General features: G+C 32.3%; 1 protein-coding gene across 3 annotated transcripts; it reads right to left on the bottom strand.

Annotated features, from left to right (window-relative positions):
- Positions 1-27,279, bottom strand: LOC114330532 (uncharacterized oxidoreductase YjmC-like). Of its 3 annotated transcripts, XM_050645883.1 has the most exons (9): positions 27,131-27,279; positions 23,964-24,119; positions 14,563-14,751; positions 8,561-8,676; positions 8,426-8,494; positions 7,604-7,702; positions 5,708-5,903; positions 5,205-5,350; positions 3-235 (listed from the first exon to the last, which is right to left on the bottom strand). In XM_050645883.1, the coding sequence occupies exons 1-9, from the start codon at positions 27,180-27,182 to the stop codon at positions 59-61; spliced, it is 1,200 nt and encodes a 399-aa protein (XP_050501840.1). In that variant the 5' UTR covers positions 27,183-27,279; the 3' UTR covers positions 3-58. The 3 variants fall into 3 exon arrangements, with proteins under 3 accessions (XP_050501841.1, XP_050501840.1, XP_028135688.2); XM_050645884.1 differs by lacking the exon at positions 5,205-5,350 and having other exon boundaries at positions 1-235; XM_028279887.2 differs by lacking the exon at positions 8,426-8,494 and having other exon boundaries at positions 6-235.

Genomic DNA, 27,279 nt, shown 5'->3' with positions numbered 1-27,279 from the left:
TATCGCCTAAGTGATGGTGCAATATCTTTTAAAGCATCAATTGAATAATATGTATGTCTTATGTATGTCCTATTATTAAAATCGATTTCATTGGTGAAACATTTAGACTTTGAGCAAGCTTTTTATTCGTATCGTGTTGATTTTGGACGTAGGATAAACCTCCATCTTTCTGAACTTTTTCCATATTCTTCCTTGACGGATCGCCTGCGACTAACACTGGTAGATTTGGATCTACCTGAAATAGATACATAACAAATTAAAGTGAGTGAAATACATTACACGTCATCTTGCCAGGAAGAGTTGGAGGAAAATAAAGATCGGGAAGAAATCTTGGTTGAGGATTATCAGAGATTGGACTAACCTCAGTGTTGAACAGATATTTCACGTTGCAAAAGATAGGGAAGCGTTTAAAGAAGTGATCGCCAACGTTCGTTAGAAGATGGCCTAATAAGAAGAAGAAGAAACACATTGCGACATAATATGTGGCAGATGTGAAACGGGGAAATAAAAAAAAAGAATGTGTGTGTACTTTGTACGCACGTAAGAAGTTATACTTCTAAATATGATTTCAATGAAATAAATATACTTTCGGACAGTTTATTTGTATTTTATTTAAACATTAAATTAATTTTTATTTACTACTTTCCAAACATTTTTATAATAAATAAAATATGTTAAAATATAATAAATATAAACAATACCAAAAATTAAAAAAAGATTAGAAAACACTAGGATTCGAACCGGGGTCCTCTTGATCTCCAGTCCAACGCTCTTCCACAGAGCTATACCCTTTTGATTAGCCGGGCTACACGATTTCTCAGACATAGTGACAAACAGACGAAGTGAATTATAAAATATGTATTTAACCTTTAACTACCCGCGCATCAAGTTATAACATAACTACACGCGTGGCGTACTTTATACGCCACAAGAAAATACACTTAAAAACAGCGGATTTGTTTGTTTTTTTTTGAAAAAATACACTTAGTTGTTTGTATAAACCTTATTCGGCATCAGTGAATACTTGGAGTTCCTTCTCAGTAAGCCAATTGGGATTTATAACTGGAATCATGGAATAACTGAATTCCATGATAAATAAAATTACTAATAAAAATTTTTTTGAAATGTGATTTTTTACAGAAGAAAAAGTATTGTTTATAAAGAAAAATATATTTTGTACCATATTGACTAAAAAATAATTGAAATATGTACTTATAATACTACTTATATTAATATAATCGTGGCGTATATTGTCCACCACCGGAAACAAGAAATAATAAACTGTAAATTACGATCTTCCCACAACGCCGATTATAACGAAACTAAGACCAAATTGTAAAGCACACTCCAGTGATAGAGATAAACAAGGTCAAAAATAAAATTTTTAAATATATTTGCAGTAGAATTCTTATATCTAGCGTACAGAATACGCCAGCGGGTGTAGTTAAAGGTTAAATATTACTTATTATCTTATTCCCGAGGTAGACAAGTCCAAATACACAAAAATTATATAACAGTTATTTATGATATAATTGTTAAAAGTACAATTTTAAGGCATGTAAGTTTCGTGTGAAAGATTCGCTTCGCTTATTCTGCAATTCACATTAGTGTCTTAAAAATGTACTTTTTAACACGTACCTATATCATACAATATTTTTTCTACAAACGTCTTATTTTCATACAAATTATAATTGTTGATATCATATAATTTATTCATTCTCAATTACAGGACAATACCTACAAAAACTTTTACTTGAACTTGACTGACATTCCATTTTTATATTTTTCTTGACATTACATCAAAACTGCCTATACTGTCAATACGTAGGTAAATCAGAATACCATCTACTTTTATTTTTGTATATTCTAACAAATTTTAATAGTTTTTTTCTACAAACGTGTTAAAAATGCAGTACAGTTTAAATTAAATTTTAAAAAACCTTTTAAACCACCTTTTTCAAATTTCGCAAGTTGTATTATTAATATCAATTAATGTTAATAAATGAAATATAAATATTTTGAAGTTTCACAATTTGACAATTCACTTTTAACTGCAGTTTCTTAAAATGTTTAAAGCACCGGTGCTTTAAAGTATCATTTTTAACGCTCATATGGAATGCTATAAATTGCATTTTTTACACGTTTGTAGAAAAATATATTTAAAAACACTAACATATTCTTTCCACACCTTTTCTGGACCGATAAATACATAAATTAAAACATTTAGTAACGAACTCCATACTGCCTGTGTGCGCATGCGTGCAGATTAATAAAATTTCACCCTCAATGAAATCGCGCCTAAAGGAGTATAACTTCAAAAATCATAAGAAAGTAGTTGACTAAAGGAAATAAATATTATGTATCCTTTAATTAAAGAAAAATGAGAGTAATTTTTATTTAAAAAATACATAGTGGTTTAATACCAAGTTTACCCTTAATGTGGCTCAGTGGTAAGAGAGTCTACTTTTCGATCAAAGGGTTATGAGTTAAAATCTCAGCTGGGTAGGAAGTTTTCCATTTATTAAAAATTAATAAATGAGAATAATAATTTATGTCCTTGTGGGAACGGTACTCATCGGCGGTCCACAGACGCTCGACCTTACTATGTAACAAGACATTTACTCAACACACACACTACACATTGCACTATCTCATTGCCGAATCAACCGTACCATGCTAATGGCCATTAGTTTAGTTGTCGAGGCATGAATAAAAAAGGAAATATACCAATTTTTTTAAACTATTATCAGTAGTAATTACACAAGAGCTCTAAAATTCTATATTAATTTTAGAGATCGCGTGTAATTTGTTGCGATTATTTCATGAATAAAACTGTTCATGTTCAACACCAAAATTTTATTGTAATTTATTTATGTAAGTACAAATTAGTACAACTAAACACACAATTGTTATAAATATTAATTTGACGGTTGAAAGTCATCACTTTTATAATTTTTAAAATATTAATTGTTATTAATGTCAGTGAATGTATTTTTTCGTAGCAACGAAGGGCATCTGACGTGATATACTTGACGACGGGAAATTATCAAAAATTATCGGGTATAATATCACAAGAGAGTGACAATAAATTGAAAATAATGCGACAGTTTTTCGAAAATTTGTTGTCTGGCAATAGACACGAGAGCCCGCAAGGCTCGAGTGGCTATTGCCCAATGACAACAAATTTGAGTAAAAATGAAGCATTATTTTCTTATTTATTCTTACTGTCGTATGATATTCGTAAGATTATTTTTTAATACGTATACAGGGTGTTTCATTAATAATTGTCCATATAGTAACTGGAGAAACCTTAGCACAAATAAGAAGATATAACCTAAAACACTTAAATAAAATGTGGTTCCTTACTAAGTTACAGGCCGTTTTATCTAAAAATTTAAAAACTATTTTTGCTCAGCATTTTAAAACTATTCGACGTATCCTTTTCGTATTTTGCAGGAAGTATATGTACTGTACAAACTACTAAATTATGTTAAACAAAAGTTTCTGTCTATTACCAGAGGCGTACGACGGGGGAAAGTGAATGGTTGACCCTTTCCAAATTTTACGCCACTGGCGGAATTGATATTTTACTTCAATTTTTGGATTCTCAAATACTTTCTATGATAATAATATACTCTTCGTTCGTAACGATAAAGTCATTAGTTTTCGAGATATTTGAAGTTGAAAATAAAACGAGACGGTTATTTTGATTAATGTATTGTGTCGCTTTATTTTTAGTTTCAAATATCTCGAAAACTAACCACTTTATCGTTACGAATGAAGAGTATATTATTTACATAAAAAGTATTAGCAAATCAAAAAGTTACACTAAAATAGCAATTTCGTCAGTGGTGTAGAATTTGGGAAGGGTCAGCCAGCCACTATCCCCTGTCGTACGCCTCTGGTAGTAGCTAGAAACGTTTATTTATCTTAATTTAGTAGGGTATACAGTACCTACACTTTCTGCCAAGTATGATAAGGATACGCCAAATAGTTTTAAAGTACTGGGTATAAATAATTTTTAAATTTTAATCATATGAATCAATATCATAAATGAATCAAAATGACTGTGCCGTTTCATATTTAACTTCAAATATCTCGAAAACTAAGGACTATATCGTTACCAATGAGGAGTATATTATTTACGTAGAAAGTAGTGTAGAATCTAAAAATGGTACTAAAATAATAATTCCACCAGTGGCGTAGAATTTGAGAAGGGTCAACCATTCACTCTCCCCTGTCGTACGCCTCTGGTAGTAGCTAAAAACGTTAGTTTATCATAGTTTAGTAGGGTGTATAGTAGTCGCACTTTCTGCCAATTATGAAAAGGATACGTCGAATAGTTTTAAGATGCTGAGCAAAAATATTTTTTAAATTTTTAGATAAAACATCCTGTAACTCAGTAAGAAACCACATTTTATTTAAGTGTTTTGGGTTAAATCTTCATATTTTGTCCTCCAGGTTTCTCCAGTTACTATATGGACAATTATTAATGAAACACCCTGTATAATGGATATTTTCTTAAATGTGACAGTTGTCAAAACTAGGAAACTGGTTGCCATTAAACAGAAGCAATCTACTTAAAAAAATTCTATCGGTAATTTTCTACAGTAGATAATTCTCAGTGTAATTTTAATCTGATTGGACAGAATTAAACACGTGATCAAATATCTTACTATAAGATTGGAAGTTAAAATCATTAAAAAATAATCGATTTAATTTAGATTTATGTAGCTTTCTATTGGTCAGAATCTCCTATGAATGAAATAATCAGAATTATACTTCTCTCATATTATATTATCAGTTTTATTAAACTATAATTTTCAATTAAATAAAACACAGGACAGTTGCCCCAAAGAACAACACTATTGGCCAATCTAAATAGTCGAAGAATTAGGAGTGTGGTTCACTCAACCGAATGGTCAAATAACCAACCAGATAGACCATAATAGACAAAAAGACAGAAGAGCGGCAAGAAACGTAATAGATACGAGAGCCAGGAGTGGAGTGATATGCGGCTATGATCACTTTTTTCTACAAATAAAGGCTAGATGCCGTATTTATCACAAATCATTTACCAAGTCGCATATAATGCGGCCCTCACATTCTTGTTTTCTTACATAGAGGCCTCCAAACTAGTTGAAGTTGAACAGCTCTGGTTTAGAATATACGCAGTGCCAACAATATACTTAATGCTAACTTACAGGTTCCATATTTCGTAAGTGATTCATCAAGTCACTCATTCTATTTTCTACTCCAGGTGCGAACACTTTTGGATTAATCGCTATAAAGGCATGTCCTATATTTTCTAATGTGCCAAAGTTTGGTACTTTTGGACCATAATTTGATCCTGGAAATAAAAATAAATAAAATTTATTTATATTTATATTAATCCATTCGGTGTCTATCTAAAAGAATGGAACTCGACTAGGAACCATTCTTTTGAACGGCACCTGACTGAAGTAAGCATATCACTCGCTGGTGTATGAACGGCATTTGACTGAAGTAACCATATCACGCGCTGACGCGTTATCGGCGGCAAATGTGTTAAAAACATTCCCTTTTTCTGTAAAATTTTCAGTTTCTATATCATTGATTTTTTATTGACGGAATATAGTCAATTAGACTAATAGTAAAGTATTATGCAATTTTTTTCACATGTTATTTCAATACCATGTATAAAAAAGCGAATAAAGTAATTTTATACCTGATAAAATTCCGGATAATACATCCACGACTACAGCCAAACCATATCCTTTATACCCAGCGTTTATTTCTTCTCCTCCAAGAGGAACCAGTAACTTATCCTGAAATGCGATATCGGCATCTGTTTCAACTTTGCCTTCTTTATTTAAAGCCCATCCTGGTGGAATTGGTTTCCCCTTTCTACGTTGTATTTCAATCTAAAATAAGCATTTATACAAATTATTACACAAAAAAATATAAATTTTGTTTTTTTTATTTAACGCTATTTATCTTCTTTTTCTTTAAGTGCCGCCTCCCAATCGGAGGTTGGGTATTACCTATTAGTACCTAACATCTTCTTCTTCATGTGCCTTGTCCGTTGAGGACGTTGGCTATTCTTTCAAAAAATCGAAAAATTGCAATTTTTGAACCCAAATAACTTTTGATTGACAAATAGAATAGCAATTCTGTTTAATGCATTTGAAAGTTCAAGAGAAATTCTATCGGTTTGCATTACATCCATTGCTAAAAAGTAATTTTTTTATTATTAAACAAAGCTATAAACACATAGTGATTGAATGATGTTTTCAATGCATTTCTCAATTGAAATCGAACGAGTAGGCGCGCATACAGACAATGTCTACGTAGATTACGTACATTAAAATGCATGCATTGGGCACGGGAAACACTATGTGTTTATGGCTTTGTTTAACAAATAAAAACTTAATTTTTAGCAATTCATATAATCAACACCGATAGAATTTGACGTGAACTTTCAAATGCAGTAAGCAGAATTGCTATTTTATTTTGTAATCAAAAGTTATTCGGGTTCACAAATTGCACTTTTTCAATTTTTTGAAAGTTTAACCGCGTTTATCTCGAAAACTATGCATCCTACGGAAAAACTTGTAAGACCATGTTTTGCTGAGAATCACCCAAAAAATACAAAAAAATGTTTTGTTTTGCGAAAAATCGCTGTTATGTAATTCCTCAAGTTCTTTGTTTATAAGAATCTTATCGACATCCGGATCAACTGTTACCCAAAAAATTCGTGTTCTACGGGTCAAAATACATAAAAAACACTTGGGTAAGTCCATCTGAATTTAGGAGGCCGTTGTACCCTCCTGGCGACAGGACTAAATTGTTTTTTAGACTATAACTTACCACTAACTCAGGGGAGTAATGTGTAGTGTGTGTGCTGAGTAAGTGTCTTGTTACTTTGCAAAGTCGACGCCATTGTCTATGCAAAGAGACGCTAATTGTATCCGAACGTCTACGGTCCCTCCGGCGAATACCGATCCCACAAGGACAGAAACTATTTTCATTTATTAATTTATAATAAACGAAAAATTTCTGACCCTGGTGAGATTCGAACTCACGACCTTTTCGGATTTTTCGATCCATAGGTAGGCGCTCTTACTACTGAGCCACGGAGGGGGTCTGTTTAGATTGAAATTAGTTTTTAAATAAAAAATATTTAAAAAATTAAAGAAAAAATTATTAACTCATTAATCGTAAACTTGGTTTTTGATGTATTTATGGACAGCCTTGCTTCAAAGCTCACTCATTGTATTCGTTCTAACAGCTCTATTGCACCAAAGACGTACTCGAACAGAAGCTTCAACTAACAAAGGTTAGCGCAGTTGCCACAATTCTCTTAATGTATGTATATTCCCTAGGCCAGCTGAACGATTTACGTACTGTATATATGATTTTGGTAAAGACTTTGGTGATATGATTAATTAGGCAGATTAGTCTATGTTAGTCACACAATTTAGTGTTTGGGTTTTAGGTATGGCTACGGAAGTTGATTGTAACCAATTTTCCGGAATTCTGCCGCTGTCTTATATATCATTAAGAAAAGTGTTTAACGTTTCTAGGGATGAATTGTCCGTTTCACATAAGAGTATTTTCTTACCTTTCCTAAAGCAGCCACGGTCGTTGCCATATCTAGGACAAAGCTATCCCCATCTTTCGCAGGGACTCCGAATCCCATTGGATTTGTTCCCAAAGCCGACTAAAACAAAATTGCTAATTAGTAAGTCAATTAGTTAAGGTGCTATGTTTTCTCCGTTCTGATGTACGGCTTGGACATTAAAAAAGATAAACATCAAAAACATTGAGGCATTCGAGATGTGGTCCTACAGGAGAATGTGGAAAATACCATGGACAGAGAGCATAACAAATCAAGATGTTTTGATATAAGGATATAAGGAATACGAAGTCATTAAAATCATATTAACAAGAAAACTGGAATATCTAGGCCACATGGTCAGAGGGGAAAAGTACTCCCTGCAAAGACTCATAATCCAAGGAAAATCTCGGGAAAGAGAAATGTGGAACGTAGGAGGATTTCCTGGTTGCGAAATTTAAGGGAGTGGTGCGGGTGCAGTTCAATATAATTGTTCAAAGCTGCAGCCAACAAAGTTAAAATTGCTGTGATGGTAGCCAACCTTCTATAAGAGGCGGTACTGCAAAAATAAGAAGTCAATTAGTAAGTCAGCGAAAGATATGGACTGCTGCAACTAATCTTGCAAGAAAAAGCAGAAGGAAAACGAGAACCAGGTAGGCGAAGGATTTCCTGGCCGAAAAATCGTGGTTCATATTAAAGTAAAGTATTAAAAAAAATAAAGTATACAAAGTATACTTTACTAGTTTTTTAAACTTTTTTTATACTTTACGACGCTTTACCATAAAGTATAAAAAACCATGTACGTGATTTAGCACAACAACCACAAACCTTTTTAGAGCAGCAGTGTGCAAAGTACATATTGTCATGATGGTCGCTAACATCCAAACCGTCTAGGCACTGCAAAAAGAAGAAGTTAATAATCTAATAGATAGTTAGAGAACTAATCTTTTCTTATTTTCTTACCTTTTTTGCTCTGGTTGGAACCATCAAACATGGAGAGTTAGTTGCACTAAATCCTATGAATCCTTTTTTAATGGCTTGCAAAGCATACATTCCAGCCATTCCATAATGATTTGAAGCTAAGGAAAACAAAAATTTACAAAAACAAAAAGTTAAAGTAGAAAGTTAAAATTAATAATTAAAAAAATGAATTGGAAATATATTTCTGATCTGTATGCATACAAGTCATCGGTTAATAATGTGAACTTATTAGCAATATTGGTCAAGTATGCAACAGTAAAAGTAGAAGAATATAAGGGGAAAACGATATAAATCACATTTAAATAGTTTTGAGATATTGCTAATTTAAGATTAAAACGTTTTAAATGAGTGGCGATGAAAAATAAAACGATTATTTTATCAAAACTCATTGTAATAGATATTAGTTATATTAACAAAATCAGTTTGTAAATATTAATTCTGAATTATACAAATGAAAAATTTATAGAATGGTAGTGTTGTAAAAATGTATGCAGAGATCGATCTAAGTCCAGTTCTAGTTAAAGTCTGTAACGTGAGTTTCGACTTTTAAATCTAGAGATTTGAATATGGGTTTTGACCAAAATTTCTTCAGTAACCTTATGATGATGGTTTGTATACTTTCCCCTGTTATCTTGTAGATCTCCTTTATCTTTGAGATATTTTTTACGACTTATCAGTTTTAGATTTGTAATTCCATGTAAATTAATAAAAGCTGCTTGAGATACTTGCATTTCCTTAAAATATATTTCCTTTCTTGTTAAAAAGCCTTACTATGTATTTAATTGCAAGTGTTACCTTAAAAATTTGCTGACACTTGGACGTCTTCTTTGTACATTACTTATACTAATGAAGCCACATAAATGAATATTTTGTTCATTTCTGTCGCAAATTTTAATTGAAATTAATAATTGCGTTTCTGCATATAAGTACAGACCAACCCGCTTATTAGAATACCGGTTGTAGGAATATTTCGCTTTAAGGAATAGAAATTTGAGGTCCCTAAACGTTTCTACTAGACACCAGTGATCGGTTATTAGAATATCGCGGTTATAGGAATACTTTTTCTTGTCACGAATGCCGATACTGTAACGGTCTGATACGTTACTAAATCAATTTTGAACTCCTGAACTTATTTTTAAAATTATTTTCTTTTGATCGCTTAATTAAATTTCTCTAATTTCCTAAGTCCTCGTAAAGGACTACTTACGTGACGGCACACTTCATCGTCTACGGAACATACTTGGTGAATCGTTCCTTGACGTTTAATTCGGGTTGCGTGGTCGTTTGACGTTCTCCTCTTTGAACGAAAGAGGAATTATCGGAACTTGGCTGGTGGCTGTATGTGAGGTTGGTTGGTACCATAAAATGGCGGATGATTTCCATCCAACTTATTGTATTCAGCATCAATTTAAAAGTTAAAAGTTACCACCAATGGTTTTCTGGAGTAGGGAGACATGTGTGTGACACAACTCCTCTTGGAGCCTGATTAGGAATCATTCGGTGAGGGTTTTTTTATAATTATTTTTTGTTAGCCTTGGGATTTCTTTTTCTTATGAAATATAAAAATATTAGTCCCATTGTTAAACTTTCTTAGTCAATCTATTAGGTGAAGTTTATGTAGATTATTTCGATTTTTATGTAATATTCATTCAAGGGAAATTATAGGTATATTAACATGTTTTTGGTTTTTACATAACCAAATATTTCTGAAGTCCTCAAATTAATATTGAAAATAATTATCATTACAGTGGGACCCCGATAAGTCGGCCCCCGATAACCCGGAAATCCGGCTAACCCGGACCGATTTTCATCAGACAAAACAAACATTTTTTCACTTTGACTGAGTTTTTTACCAAGAAATAAACCATAGTGTATACCACTGTACGTAATTTAGATGTACTGTGCATAAATATTTCATGTTTTAGCAATTGTAATGTGTATTTTCCTATTAAAAATATTTATTTTACTAATTTTTACCATATTCTCCGGCTAACCCGGATTTTCGATAACCCGGATCGGCCGCGGTCCCGATTAATCCGACTTATCGAGGTTTCACTGTACTTCGCTGTAGGTTTTAAACTGACTGAGCATTAAATATTTTTATAAATTGTCAAATAAATATCTTTTGCCTGGTTTCATACCATTTCATGAAGGTATATAAAATGTATGTAGATGGCTATTATTATATTAATCTCATATTCTCTCAGATAAATCATATTGTATGTTCCAATTTCAAATTCAATGTCATTATTTGTTCATGTCTTCACACCCAAAATAGTTCAAGGTTACCTGAGATTAGCTTTTGTTCCATTTAAATGGTCACTTTTTCAGTATCATTTCTTCTTAAAAAAAGTTTTCTCATTTATTTCTTCTCTTTACTTTTTGCTCATGTTTATATGGGAAATAAAACTGGGAATGTTTTTTAGCCTTTGGAGGAAACCATCATGTGAATTCGTAGCCCTTTGACCACATAAGGAAACCATTACAGCCACATTCAAGTCATCATGGGAGTATGTCATTTGAAAAACACACTTTGGGCGTTTCAGTCCCATTTTCTGTCATCGTTTCACCTGCACCTGCGGATAGGACAGGTTAGCACTCTCCGTCTGCTCATTTTATGGATTGCAGCATCGAATTTTATCTGGAAGTCGTTCGATGAAGAGATTTGTTTGGGAACATTTAAGTGTGTGTGGATGTTGAGTAACTATTGTGTTCTATATTCCAGACTTTTGGCTTAATCCATTATGTTTATTAATTGTTTGTTTTTAGATTTAGCTTACCCTTTTTTCTTTTATATGACATATTTGTATATTAATGTATTAGGTTCCCAACTTATTTACGATCCACGGTAAGTTCTTTTGCAGGGGAATTAGCCTAAACAAACTTAGGTTTTATACTTTATTATTAGTTTGATATTTATTGTGTAATATTACTTGCTTGTTTACCATTTATTCGGTTAATTCGTCTTTTCGGTATTTATCTTAACTTCATTTCTATAACTTTTATTCATTAATTTTGCTTAATTCATTATTGTATTTTCTCTTAGTCAGGCTTGTGCCTATTTAGTTGTATTATTTTCATCTTTGCCGGTTTCAATTTAGTGGTACGTAGCAAGCGTACTATAATCATTTGGTAGAAGTCTCATGTGAGTTGTACCCTATGTATAAGTAAGAGGTATAAAATTTTGTACATACATATAACAGGACTGTTGTTATATTGTATATCATGTTTAACGATAACTTTTGTCATGTTAGAGTCACATTACATTCATTGTTAAAGCAAGAAACCCATTATGAACGGCCGGCACGGCACAGCCCGGCCCGGCACAAGACAGTCCAAATTCATTTGTATAGTTTTAAATGCAACGTAATCCATTATGAGCGGCCGGTTCGGCCCGGCACAGGCCAGCACGCAAACGGAACGGCCAAAATTCTCCGAGGAGAATAAAATCCGTTGAAGTCGAACGGCCTGAACGGCCAGTCGGCGCCAGTGCGTCATAATTGTTGGTAATAAGCAGATATATTGCTGATTTTTTAATTGAAAAGCGCGTTGTTTCTTTTGAAATACAATAATATGGAAGAACTTTTCATTGAGAGTGTCAGAGAATACCCATTTTTGTATGATGCATCGGACTCAAGTTATGATGATAGTAAGAAAAAGGACAATACATGGGTACAAATATCCGAAAATTTTGATCAATGGACAGGTACGTACATTATCTTTTAACCATGAATTCGTTTTTTTAACATGATGCATATTCATTAAAATTGTGTAGTTTATGTCTTTTAAAAACTTTTATTTTACGATAGTTTTTAAAATATATGATCATTTTTCCGGTGCCGTGCCGTGCCGGCCGTTACAAATGGGTTTTTGGACGTGCCGGCCTGTGCTGTGCCGTGCCGGGCTGTGCCATGCCGGGCGTTCATAATGGGTTTCTTGCTTAAAGAGATTGTCAAAAATCTAGTAGTTATTTTTAATGAATGTTAATTCATTTTGTATATCATTTTTATTATTTCTTTATGTTCACATTTACTGATTTATTATATTTAATATTTGACAGCAGTGTAAGATACCTGGGAAAGTGATCGAAGACCATTTTCCTGGCGCCCATGATGTGTTAGTTTTATTTAATTTGTTCTTCTTTAGCAATTATTCATCTTTATTTATTTTCAGAACATTATTCTTATCTCAGTATTTACCTTTGCTAGTCATCATTATCTGTTTTGACCTACTGTTCTTCGACAGGCATGCAAACGAGCCGTATCCATCCTTGAGTGTCAAGTTGTTCTCTTGCATCTCTTGCTAGCCAACTCCATTCAGTTTGCCTCTGTCTCTTCATACTTCTACTTCTATCCCTTTTAATTCCCCTTTTCTCAACATCATCTTATCATTATTCCCCCCATACAAGTACTACTGCACAAAGTAGTATTTTCCTACTTCGGCTTCTCCACGTTGAAGCCATTCATTTATGTCCCATTAGACACATTAATTTCTTTTCTTTTCCTTAGATCTGTTGGAGTTTATCGTTTTCTTTTCTTTCACTCCAACAGAAGTTTTTTCTTTTTCCAACTAAACGAACATAATTCATGTTGGAAGAGCACGTATACCGATACCCACTAAGGCCTATTTCATACTTTACGACTTTGGTCGTCACGACAAACGGTCGTACGACCGTTTGACGTGCTCATTGGACTTTCACACTTTACGACAATATTCATCTTATTGTCGTAGAAAGCACAGGGCGTAGAATGAATCGGGCAGAAATTTTGGCTTTATGGTTAATTTATTGCCGTATTCATATTTCAAAACAGAGACGTAATCGCCTACATTGGGTGCATCCAATCAATGGAAGAATAGAAAAGTAGGTTTATATCATACACCTTTTGGAGATTTAAGAAATGACCAAAATAATTTTTTAAATTATTTCCGCATGTCAGTGACATAGAGTTTTCTCGCCCTTTTTGGGCGAGTTTTGGATCTTTTAGGATCCTTTTCTCCTGTCATGCATCTTCGCTTCGTTTTTCCGCTGTACTATTCTACTATTTTATTCTACTATTAAGGGCGTCCAGAGTCCAAAAATTTAATTTTTAAATTTTTTGGTTATGATTGAAAATTATTCTCGGAAATCTTCTGTTTTCAACGATATATAACATATTATAGTAGAAAATATCCATGGTTACAAAATTATTTGTTTTTTGAGCGTCTTCACTCAACTTATCGTTTACCGGCAGCTTTTTTTATAGCCTATTAGAGTGTTTTATGTTTTTGTGACTTCCCGAATACTAGGTTTTTTAACTTTTGATGTCAAATATTTCTGGATCCTTTGATATAGAAGGTCCAAATTTTTACAGTAGTAGTTGTAGATAGATATATCAAGTTGCTCATAAAGTTTTATTTAACATGTGTAAAAACAAGTAAAATAAAATATAAAATCCAAACTTTTTGGGTTTCATTTTGTAAAAGTATTTGAAAAATTTTTCACACCCTTTTTCAATAAATATTGTTTTCACTCTAACTTTACAAAAGTCTACGCAGAACTAAGCAATACATCTAGTTTTAAATAAAAAAATTACGTCTCTAACTACTTTGGTTACAGAGATATGTGACGAACATTTTCGGTAAATGGGACTTCGGGTGAACCAATCCGAAATATCTAAATTCTCAATAAGTAAGTTCTTGATTTTTATTAGGGGCACAGGATTTCTTGTAGGTGTTTAAAAAAAGGAGAGGGTTTTATACAAAGTTCTCACGAACCACTAATATTGAAAAGTAGTGCCGTCGCATCTGATTGTAAAAGAAGAAAAAATTATTAAAATATTTAATTGTTTTTAAAATTTAACTAAATTTTTTATTATCTCAACTCTTTTTTTTCAAGATTAGTGTTTTCATAATTTCTATATCGTCTATATAAAGCTATATGGTGAATGTTAAAATTCATTTTTTTTTAATTAGTGTTACATTTAGAAAAAAAATATGTTACTTACCATGACACACAACTAATCCTATTCCAGTGTTTTTAGCCTTTTCTATAGCCAAATTCATACAATATTGACCAACAACAGCACCAAAGCCATTATTTCCATTGACTAAAGCAGTGGCCTCTGTTTCTTTATCTATTGTAGGCACGGCATTGGGACTTACAAGTCCGTGTTGTAAACAGTTAATGTAGGTTTCTAAAATAAAAAATGTGGAAAACAAAAATACAAAACCGCTAAACGCCGTAAAAATGAGTTGCGTAAATATATTCCAGCTAGAGAAGAGCTAATATGAATATTACGTATTCATTTTCATATTTCAAAAGATTTTTCCACAATATTTGCTAAATGCTATAGCGGGATAAGCTGGTCAAAAATGCCCCCGCACCGATCAGCCCTGCTAGTTGTGTTTTCAATAAAGGATATAAATATTTTATTTTTTTTGAGTGCAATTTTGCTTTAAAAAATTTGAAAAATTCAAGATGTATCATTTGAGTACAAAACAGCCTGATTTTTTTCAAATTTTTATATTGAAAATTGAGACCACAAAAAAATTTTGAAATTTTCAAAAAAAAATTTAGGTTATTATAATATGATTTGGCCAACTTTTAAATAGTATTTTTTGTGTATTTTTTGCCGTTGTTTTTAATGGCAGAGGCAGAATTTTTAATATCTGAGCGGAAAGAACGAAAAAATCATGTCAAAATCTCTATGAATGAAATAATCAATTTGATAAATTATTGCAAAATATGTAGTCGTATTTTTAATACATTCAAATACATTCAAACAAATAAATCTAATGATAGAGCCTACATTTATTTGTATAATTTAAATAATGATCAACTTACGTTAATATTATATTCAAACAATTATGTATTATCAATTTGATAATTTATTGCGACAATAATATAGTCGTATTTTTAATAGATTCTAACAAATTTAAACAAATAAATCTAATGATAGAGCGCCCGCCTACTGTTAAGCAATTAGTCTTCCGAGAGTGACCGAGTGCGAATTAGCGTTAAGCCCTGAGAATTTTTAGGTTACGATAATATGATTTGGCCAACTTTTAAATAGTATCTTTTTTGTGTATTTTTTGTCGTCATTTTAAATGGCAGAGGTAGAATTTTTAATATCTGTGCGGAAGGAACTGTCTCGAGATGAATCTCGGGACAGCTTAACGCTAATTCGCACTCGGTCAGTCTCGGAAGACTCGTTGCTTAACGGTAGGCGGCACTCTATCATTAGATTTATTTGTTTGAATTTGTTAGAATCTATTAAAAATACGACTATATTTATTGCAATAAATTATCAAATTGATAATACATAATAGTTTGAAAATAATATTAATAGAGGAAATGAAGCTGAAAAAATGGCAAAACCTCGCAATTTTTTCATCCAGCATCGATTTGTACAAAAATTTGGGATTTGGCTCATTACACCCTCTAGTTTATTTTTTATATTGAGCCGTTGTACGCTTTTGGTTTTGTAAGGGTGAAAACTACCCCTAGTTGTAAAAAATTATAAAATAACATTTTAAACTTTAATATTGTCAACATTTGGTTCTTATTAGTTACATGATGAATGTTTTATGCTTTAAGATATACTATCATAATATTTCAACCCTTAAAACCACCCTTGTTGGAGCTATATATAAAAAAATTACTTATCCTAAAAGAATAATTTCGGCTTGCATCGATTTACATAAAAATTTGGGATTAGGATCATCTCACCCTGTACTTCATATTCTATATCATGCTTAAGGGCGTTGATTATTTTTAGGGGTGTAAACAACCCCTTATTGTCAAAAATTATATAAAAATATTTTATACATTAATATGGATAAAATTTGGTTCTGATTGGTTAAATAATGATTGTTTTATACTTTAGGATATAATATCATAATACTTCAACCCTTAAAAACCACCCTTAATAACATTACAGTTGTTATAAGTATGTAGATATCTTAATAGGTCTATACAGAAAAAAAAAAGAATTAAAGAATTACAAAAACATTTATTTACACAAAAATACGAATTTACAAATATGTACAAATACAAATAGTTTTTAGTCATCTTCCAGTATACGAACCGGTTCTGTGGTATTATATATACATTGAAAATTATCCATAAGCGGACTATCCGAATTTTTCAAAAAAAAATTCGTTTTATAAACATAGCTCGTTTATTTTTGGCGGTGAAAGCTTTTTCAAAACTAACTTTGTAGAATTTTTGAAGAGTTATAAGACTGTGTCAACTAAATTCCGTAAGATCCCTCAGTTTTTAATTAGGGTGGGTTTAAAGTGCTCGAATAAGGGGGTGTTTGCTCGTAAATAGAGGTTTTAAACAGCTATATCTCGCTAACTGTTCACTGTAATTAAAATCTATGCACAAGGAAATTTTAGGTATTAAAGTAGCTACAATTTGGTAATTTATCATTTTTTTCGTATCTCCAGTATTTTCGGAGATATTTTGAAGTAAAAGGTGAAAAATGGGAAATTCCAAAAAATTTATTTTTTTTAAACTGCAATTTTTCTAAAACTAGGCATTTTTAATACGTTAAGCTTCTTGGATGTATTGATAATAAAAATATAAAAGGAATTACAGAAAGGTTAAGACCAATTTTTAATCAGGAGGGTAGTTAGGGGGTTGTTTTCACTGATTTTTTCATAGAGAAAAGCAGGTACCGACTTTTTTTAATCATAAGTCGCTTACTTTTCAGACTAGAAACTTTTTTTACTTTTTTTGAAAGGCTTAACTGTATACTTGAAAAAATGTTATTTAAGCTTTCCTCGAAAAATGCAAAGTTTTTCCGTTATTTTACTTTGAATATTTCAAATTATGCATTTGACGAAAAAAGCTAACTTTTAACATGCCGTATCTCGGTTTGTACTGGACTTAGCGATATTGCAGAAAAATAATTGGGTTTGTGTTACTAAAAGATACAATTTTGATATCTACAGTTATTTTGATTAAATGCATATTTTTCGAAGTATTCTCAAAAAACCCTCTAAAAAAGTCAATTTTTTCATCGAAAAACTGTTACTTTCAAGCGCGAATAACTCGAAAAATATTAGTTTCACGAAGAAAATGTAAAAAACATTTTTTCTTATAATCACTTTTTACATCGATTTACATAGCTAAAATGTAATAAAAAATTCCCGCCCCCGAGATGGGGTGGCAACCACCCCCAAGGTTTTAGCGTACAGCGGCATGATATAGAAAATGATCCTTGGACTATTCCCTACCTTCTGTGAAAATTTCAAGTAAATCCATGCTGGACGAAAAAATTGCGAGCCAAAATGCTTCATTTTCTCGACTATAATATAAGTTGATCATTATTTAAATTATACAAATAAATATAGGCGGGGGCTCTATAATTAGATTTATTTGTTTGAATGTATTAAAAATACGACTACATATTTTGCAATAACTTATCAAATTGATTATTCCATTCATAGAGATTTTGGCCAATAGAAAGCTAGAGAAATAAAAATTACAGCGATTATTTTTAATGATTTTAACTTCCAATCGGATAGTAAGATATTTGATCACGTGTTTAATTCTGTCCAATCAACAAAATTATACTGAGAATTATTTACTGTAGAAAATTGCCGATAGAATTTTTTTAAGTATATTTTTTCTGTTTAATGGCAACCAGTTCCTAGTTTTGACAACTGTCACATTTAAGAATATATCCATAATATACCTATTAAAAAATAATCTTACGAATGTCACACGACAGTAAGAATAAATAAGAAAATAGTGCTTCATTTTTACTCAAATTTGTTGTCATTGGGCAATAGCCACTCGAGCCCTGCGGGCTCTCGTATCTATTGCCAGACAACAAATTTTTGAAAAACTGTCGCATTATTTTCAATTTATTCTCACTCTCTTGTGATATTATAGCCGATCATTTTTTATAATATCCTGTCGTCAAGTATTACGTCAGATGCCCTTCGTTGCTACAAAAAAAAAATGAACATTTAGTGACATTAATGACAAACATTCATATTTTACAACTTGTCAAAGAGAACACCAAGAACAGATTTAGCAAATATTCAGGCGAAGATATCAATAAAATATTAGTTAAAAAAATGATTTAAAAAACAGTTTTGTTCATGAAATAATCTCAGCGATATACATTCGACATCTCAAATTATTATATCGATAATTTTAGAGTTCTCGTGCAATTACTACTACTAATATACAGGGTGAGTGGGGAGGAATGTGCCAAACTTCAAGATTGTATAATATACGTAAATATAATCAAAAATAACCACCCCCAAGGTTTTAGCGTATGATAGCGGCATGATAAAGAAAATGATCCTTGGACTATTCCCTACCTTCTGTGAAAATTTCAAGTAAATCCGTGCTGGACGAAAAAATTGCGAGCCAAAATGCTTCATTTCCTCAATCGACTATTGGGGCCGACCGACCGGCTCTGTCCCGTCATACAGCTGACCGACTATAATAACTTTTATTTATATTTAATTTAGAATCTGTGTACTGATTTTCAGCCTTAGTAAATGGAAATAATTACCTTCGTAGGAAAGCAACTTTGATACCCTCTCAGTAACCCCTGTTCTACGTTTCGCTTGACCGACCGCAGTATGTTTCTCTACACAATCACAGTAATCAACTGTGAAAAATTTAGCTTTAGTAAATTCAAATAGATTTTTCACCACTGCCTCTCCGTCTATTAGGCAACGAGTCTTGGGCGAGTCCAAATTAGCGTTAAGCCCTGGGAAGTTGGAAATGATTTCAATGACATTATAATAATATTATATTATTACACATTAATTGGTTCAATACTTCAATGCAATCAATTTAAACATTTTATGATAAAATTGATGAAGATGGTATTGATGTAATGGTTGAACTCTTTAATCTAATATATCAGACTGCCACAATCCCCAAACAATGGCTGCAATCGACCTTTGTAGCAATTCCCAAAAAGTCAAGTGCAACAACCTGCTCGGATCACAGAACAATATCTTTAATGAGTCACACACTTACAACATTTTTGAAAATAATACACAGTAGAATTGTTAAAACTCTCGAATATGAAATCAGTGACACACAATTTGGCTTTAGAAATGGTATGAGCACGCGAGATGCTTTGTTCGGCTTGAATGTGCTGACCCAGAGATGCATGGACATGAATCAGGATATGTACTTATGTTTTGTAGACTTTGAAAAGGCATTTGATAAAGTTCAACATAAAAAGCTTATAGATATATTAAAAAGCAAAAATATTGACAGTCGTGACATGAAAATTATATCTAATATATATTGGAATCAAACTGCCAAGGTAAGAGTTGACAACCAGGACACCCAAGATATCAAAATACAGAGAGGAGTCCGTCAGGGTTGCGTGCTGTCTCCACTACTTTTCAATGTCTACAGTGAAGCGGTATTTCAAGAAGCGCTCTTAAATTCAATAGAAGGTATATCTATCAATGGAGAAGTTTTGAACAACTTACGTTTTGCAGACGATACAATAATAATAACAGATAACAACAATGATTTACAGAAAGTTATGCAACGCCTTAATGAACGCTGTCATGAGTACGGACTGAAGATGAATTTAAAGAAAACTAAATGCATGATCATAAGCTAGACTTAGGCCAATATGCAAATTGCATATTTTGCATATTATGCATAAAATATGCAAAAATGTAAAATTTTGCATATTTCTATAAAAGTATGCATAAAGTGCATATAACTTGAAATTTCATCAGCTGTATAGATATATTCAGAAATAAAATCAGCTAAGAGCTTGGAAATCCGAATTTTGTTTCAATATTTCTAGATATTTATTGTAATTTTGTCCTTGAATAAGGGTTCCATAATCTGCTATTTTATACCTCTAGGTAAAAATTTTTATTGGGATGGTCAGTTTTAGAAATCAATTATTATATTGTAAAATTGATACCGGTAACACCTGTCCTTGTAATATTACTGTGAATTGCAACTTTAAACTGCCGAAAATAAACGCTGTGTTTTCTTGTACAATAGCCTTTAGTTGCGTGCTCCTAATTTAGGCTCATAGTATTTTTTCTTAGATAAAGAGAGAAAAGCCAAGAATCTCCTGTAAATATTTGGGGGATCTTCCTGCTTTCATAGTCATATTATCTTGATATTTTCAAGATTCCTGATTTTAATTGCTATGCAAATAGTTACCAGGTCCTTTCTGGAGTACTTAGTTCAAGCCCTAGGTGGGACATTTTTAGGAACCATTTAATTTAAAAGCAAAGATTACCGTATAGGTATTTGGAAAATGCCCCAGTTACATTAGTCCTGTCGCCAGGGGGGGTACAACGGCCTCGTTAATTCAGATGGACTTACTCAAGTTTTTTTTATGTATTTTGACCCGTAGAACACGAATTTTTTGGGTAACAGTTGATCCGGATGTCGAGAAGATTGTTATAGACCAAGAACTTGAGGAATCAAATAACAGCGATTTTTGGCAAAACAAAACACTATTTTGTATTTTTTGGGCCATTTTAAGTAAAAAATATTTCTACAAGTTTTTTCGTAGGATGCACAGTTTTCGAGATAAACGCGGTTGAACTTTAAAAAAATCGAAAAATTGCAATTTTTGAACCCGAATAACTTTTGATTAAAAAATAAAATAGCAAGTCTGCTTACCGCATTTAAAAGTTTAAGTCAAATTATATCGGTTTTGATTATTTCCATTGGTAAAAATTTATTTTTTTATTGTTTAACAAAGCTATAAACACGTAGGGTTTCCCGTGCTTTTACATGTGTTTTAACGCATGTAACGTAGAAATAGTCTTGATTGCACTAGTACCTATTCTACCTACTCGTTCGATTTTAAATGAGAAATCATAGAAACATCACTCACGCACTAGTTGTTTGTAGCTTTGTTTAACAATAACACAATAAATTTTTAGCAATGCAAATAATCAAAACCGACATAATTTGACTTGAACTTTCAAAGGCGCTAAGCAGAATTGCTATTTTATTTTTTAATCAAAAGTTATTCGGGTTTAAAAATTGCAGTTTTTCGATTTTTTGAAAGTTCAACCGCGTTTATCTCGAAAACTGTGCATCCTACTAAAAAACTTGTAGAAATATTTTTTGCTTAAAATGACCCAAAAAATACAAAATATTGTTTTGTTTTGCCAAAAATCGCTGTTATTTGATTCCTCAAGTTCTTGGTCTATAACAATCTTATCGACATCCGGATCAACTGTTACCCAAAAAATTCGTGTTCTACGGGTCAAAATACATAAAAAAAACTTGGGTAAGTCCATCTGAATTAACGAGGCCGTTGTACCCCCCCTGGCGACAGGACTACATCAGTTCATGTGGAAAGAAGTTTTTTCATGTACAAATATATTAAAATATGTACCTACTCTGAAACCATATAAGTCTGGATCCCGCGTATGAAAAAAAAGTTGATTAATAGCAAGCTGAAAATTTGTTAATAGCTTAAGGGTGTCTAGTCTGACAAACTTTGATATATGGGAACACTGGAACAGGGGAAGTTTTAATTGTGGAACAGGTTAAAAATTTGGAACGGTCAGACCACGAAAACGGCGCATGTATTTTGTCCGACAGAACAGACTTAAACTCTCCGAACAGAGATTAAACTCTCATGCAAAAATCAGACTGCTATTTATCACCAAATGGGCGTTTTAATGAGTGGAACATGTAGAATATGTCAAATGACAGGAATTATGACAGGTGGTAAATAGCAGTCTGATTTTCGCATGAGAGTTTAATCTTTGTTCGGAGAGTTTAAGTTTATTCTGTCGCACAAAATAAATATGCCGTTTTCGTGGTCTGACTGTTCCAAATTTTTAACTTGTTCCACAATTAAAATTGTCCCTGTTCCAGTGTTCCCATATATCAAAGTTTATCCGACTAGACACCCTTAACCTATTAACAAATTTTCAGCTTGCTATTAATCAACTTTTTTTTCATACGCGGGATCCAGACCTAATAATTTTTGTTAGAAAATTTTAAACAGCCGTTAATCATTTAGTGTTAGCACAATTCAAAGTAACATTTATTTGTTAAATACTTAAATAGTTAAATACCTAAGCTTAGTTTGTAAAATAAATAAATGTTAATTACTGTAAATTATAACATAATTAAAATATTTTAAATATTTTTGTAAATAAAATGGATACTACTTTCTTAGTTATTTATATATACAGTAAAACCTGTCAGTAACGGCCACTAAAAATGAAAGAGTAATTGGTCGATATAGAAAGGTGGCCGGTATTGACAGTTTTTGTAATGTACATATAATTGGTTTGGGGAATTTTTAAACTGGCCGTTAGTACAGGTGGCCGGTAACACAGGATTTACTGTACGTATTTATTTTTTTTTAAATTTTATATGCATATCTTCTAGATAAACATGCATATTTTTGTGGAAAATGCTGCATATTTATGCGCATATTTCATATGTTTCTATTTGCATATTTGCCTAAGTCTAAATCATAACTAAATCAGCACAAGTAAACATCCAATTAACTATTGAAGATACTGTGATTGAGAGTGTGGATAACTACAAATACTTAGGAACATGGATAACATCAAATGTAGGCCAAACCAAAGAAATTAAGACACGTATTGAAATAGCACGTGCATCATTCATTAAACTTAAAAAGTTTCTTTGTTGTCGGGATATAAGGTTAGAACTACGTCTAAGGATGCTTCGATGTTACGTGTTCTCTACTCTTCTTTACGGCTTGGAAGCGTGGACGTTGAAACAAGTCCATTGGAATAAGTTGGCCGCCTTTGAATTTTGGTGTTACAGAAGAATCCTACGAATATCATGGATTCAAAGAATGTCGAACGTGGAAGTAACTAGAAAGATAGGAAATCAACCGGAAATAATACTAACTATCAAAAGACGAAAATTTTAGTACTTGGGACATGTGATGAGAGGGCAAAAATACTCATTATTACAACTTGTTATGCAAGGCAAAATCCGAGGAAAGCGAAATGTGGGAAGACGAAGAACATCCTGGCTTAAAAACTTAGGGGAATGGTTCGAATGCAGTAGTGCAGAGCTATTTAGAGCGGCAGTCAACAGGGTCCGCATTGCTATGATGATTTCCAACCTTCGAAAGAAGATGGAACTTAAAGAAGAAGATGATAAAATTAGTAAATTAGTCACTATATTGAATTTATGTTTTGAATCTATTAAAAATACGACTATATTAGTTGCAATAAATTATCAAATTGGCAATATACAGTGTGTCATATTTAACGCCGTGATCTCCGTGATTTAACGCATATGATCGCCGATCGGTCTATGGAGGAGCAGTACGGCAAGGGATATGGCTTAGGGCTTGGTGATACTCCTCCATAGATCCCTGCTGGAAGGGCATTGACGCCTAATAACAGTATATGCTGGAATATTTACCTAATCTGTTCATTCCATGGGTATAGTGTCCCCTGTAATCAGCTTCCAGCAAATTATCTGATACTATTTCAGCATGGGTTTGATTAGATCCCACTGCTTTAAAACAGTCAACCATAAATCGCCTTGCTTCCTTTAGTGGGGTAATAAGTTGTCTGTCTAAAACCAGTAAAAGGAAATAAGGTAAAATTCTAAAGAATGGATAAAAAAAACTGAACTAAATCTACAACTAGCTTTACGAAAAATACGTGTCATCGTATAGTATGTATTGGCTACGTTTCAGAACTTATTCAAGCTAGTGCAGATGCCTTTACCTTCTAATTTTTCCTACTGTCTCTTGTCAGTCGACAAAATATGTTGAGAAAAATAATATGTTGAACTGTTAGTGCTAATTCGATTTTCAAACATTAAATCTAGTGTTGACACCTAATGAAAAAGCTATTTTGTGTTGACTGTCAACGCAGTACCATTTAATGTAATGCCACAGTTTAATGATAAAAAATCAGTTAATTGACGCTTCCAATTTTGAAATCCATTATTGAGAGAAAATTTTGAATCCGCGATGATAACGATTAATCACGGCAAATGCGCGACGATAGCAACAAATCAGGGCAAACATAGGATGCCGTTAGTTGTCATTTATCTGCCCAAAGGACTAAAATTTTTGGTGCGCCGCGCCGTCACCAAAATGGAACAGAGAGAACAATAGGGCAGTTAATGAGGGTATTTGGCTCCGAATTCCATAGTACCACATCGATTTACTTGATATTTTCACAGTAAGTAGGGAATAGCTCAAGAAACTAAGTCTACCCTATGCCGTTTGAGCCTTTATCTTGGGGGTGGTTCCCACCCCTTCTCGGGGGTGAAAAATGTTTTGGTTAAAATAGCCACGGAAAAGGCTAGATAACCTAATTTTAAGCAAAAACTGTTATTTTATTTATTTTTTGAAAACTCAATACTTTTTGAGTTATTCGTGGTTGAAAATTGGTCATTTTCATTCAAAAATGACACCTTTTCGGACGGATTTTTGCGAATACTTTAAAAGCTATGCATCTAACTAAAAAAAACTATATAACATATTTTTGTAGCTTACAAGAAAACAAAGAGATTCGTTCCTTTATAAATAAATCTTCTAGTTAAAATACAAAGAGGGACATGGTAGGTAAGAAGAATTTGTTCTTTTTTGCTGCATGCTTAAATCGTTGTATTCAACTTAAAATAACAGAGAAACTGTCAATTTTAGGTGTATAATGATACTAATAACTTTTGTAGCGCTTGAAAAGACCTTTAAAATGAGCAATACTAGATGTCTATTGCATTCAAACTAAGCGAGATATTCTGCAAAAAATTGATGTACTAATGTAATGATGTAACTAATGTAATTTAAAAAAAAATGAGAAGTATATTTAACGCCTCATCCATCAGAATTGAAATACATCGTTTTCCTTCTACAATACTTTTTACTATTGGGACCGTGCAAGTTCAGCAAAGCGACCTCTATTTCTACGCTCTGTACTTTTATTCGCACTTTTAATTATATTGGCCAATTATATTAGATTTTGGCCAAAAAAATAATAAGAAGAAAAAATAAGATGCAGGTTATGTTTAGCAAACGTAAACAATTGTATGTAGTAAATAAAATTAGTTATTAAAATGCAGTACTGCAAGCAAAATACAATTAATTAAATTTACCTTTATATTATAATTGCATATCATATCAATATTGTGGAGCAATATATAATTTTTCTGCGTCAATGACAGACGGTATGAAATATACGTCAATTTGACAATTTCAATTGACAATATGAATTATTTAAGATAGTTGCAATATTTCTCCGCGACTCGCGCACGGTCGTTTCTCGTTTCCCTTCCAAGTACTTGCACACCGCGAATAGTGTTATTTCTATGTTCAAAGAGTTAGACTGGATTAAATTAAATGGTTTTTGAAAATAATAAGATTAAATTTTAGAGCGCATTTTTAAATTTTCTTAAAAATCTTCCTTTTCCTTCATGTAACTCGAAAAAGATAAGAGATACAAAAAAAGATACCACTCAAAAATGTAGGGCTTTTTCAGATAAAAATTCCTTTTTTATTTTTCATTACTGTATCTCTTATCATTTTCAAACTATATGGAGAAAAAGGATGATTCTTAAGAAAATTTAAAAATGCTCTCTATAATTTGATTTTTTTTTTCAAAAACCATTCATTTGAAACCCGTCCAGCTTTTTGAACATAGAAACAAGGCTATAATAAAAGGTATTGTGGAAGAAAAGCGATGCATTTACATTTTGATGGATGGGGGTTAAAATTACTTCTCATTTTTTCTTAAAATGCATTAGTTACTAATTTTGTTTGCAGCATATCTCGCTTAGTTTTCCCTTAATATAGCTCATTTTAAAAGTCCTTTTAAGCACTACAAAAGGTATTTGTAGCATTATATACCTAAAATCGACAAAAAACAAACTATTTTCACCTACCATATCTCTTTTTGTATTATAAGTAGATTTATGGAGGCAAGTGTCGTTTTTTTATATAGCCCCCAAAAATGTTTAATATAGTTTTTTAGGTAGCTGCATAGTTTTTAAGGTATTCGCAAAAAACCGTCCGAAAAGTTATGTTTCAATGAAAATGGCCAATTTTCAACCACGATCATTGAGTTTAAAAAAAATATATAATTTTCAAAACAGTCTAGCGAATTCCGTGGTAATTTTAACCAAAAAAAATTCCAAATCTAAGAAGGGGTGGGAACCACCCCCAAGATAAAAGCATACATTGGCATAGGATAGACTTTGAAATGGGAGATAAGTAGAGGATAGGCCCAAAATTTCATTAAAATCCATGCAGTAGGATAGAATTCGGAGGTCTATTCTTGCTCCCATTGACTGGCGTAAAAGGATTTTCGCGGAATGGCCCTACTGATTCTTTAGCATTATACTTTGGTAATGAATTCTTCGACTTAATTTGAATAGGTCTGATTTTTCAGTAGAGAAATGAATACCTCCCAAAACTTTTAGACCACGAAGGTACTTTGTTTACAACCTTTGGCATCAAGTTACAATTTTATAGTTGTGAACATATTTTTTGAGCGACAATATAAAATCAGGTCAGCTTATAAATTTAATATGATATAGGTACTATAAGGGTTGTGAAAATTTATACAAATACGTACCATTGGTAACTATTATGAATACAATGGAACAGTTTCTTGAGATACGCGACATTCCTCCTTCCCCTTCGTTACCTTATGCTTTGAAGCGACGGCGACGGTTAGAGAGAAATTGTTCCATAAATTCTATTTACCGTAATATTCTATTCTTT

This window comes from Diabrotica virgifera, chromosome 3 (assembly GCF_917563875.1).
Source record: "Diabrotica virgifera virgifera chromosome 3, PGI_DIABVI_V3a".
Taxonomy (NCBI): Eukaryota; Metazoa; Arthropoda; class Insecta; order Coleoptera; family Chrysomelidae; genus Diabrotica; species Diabrotica virgifera.
The sequence above is the reverse complement of the archived record's forward strand: the minus strand, read 5'-3'. Positions and strand labels throughout refer to the sequence as shown.

Excerpts from the sequence above, each read along its gene's own strand:
- LOC114330532 (XM_050645883.1), bottom strand. The coding sequence starts at position 27,182 with ATGTCGCGTATCTCAAGAAACTGTTCCATTGTATTCATAATAGTTACC. Across the intron at positions 24,120-27,130 it reads ATTCATAATAGTTACCAATG|ACAGACAACTTATTACCCCA; the intron begins GTACGTATTTGT and ends TACTGGTTTTAG. Across the intron at positions 8,495-8,560 it reads TTCCAACCAGAGCAAAAAAG|TGCCTAGACGGTTTGGATGT; the intron begins GTAAGAAAATAA and ends TTCTTTTTGCAG.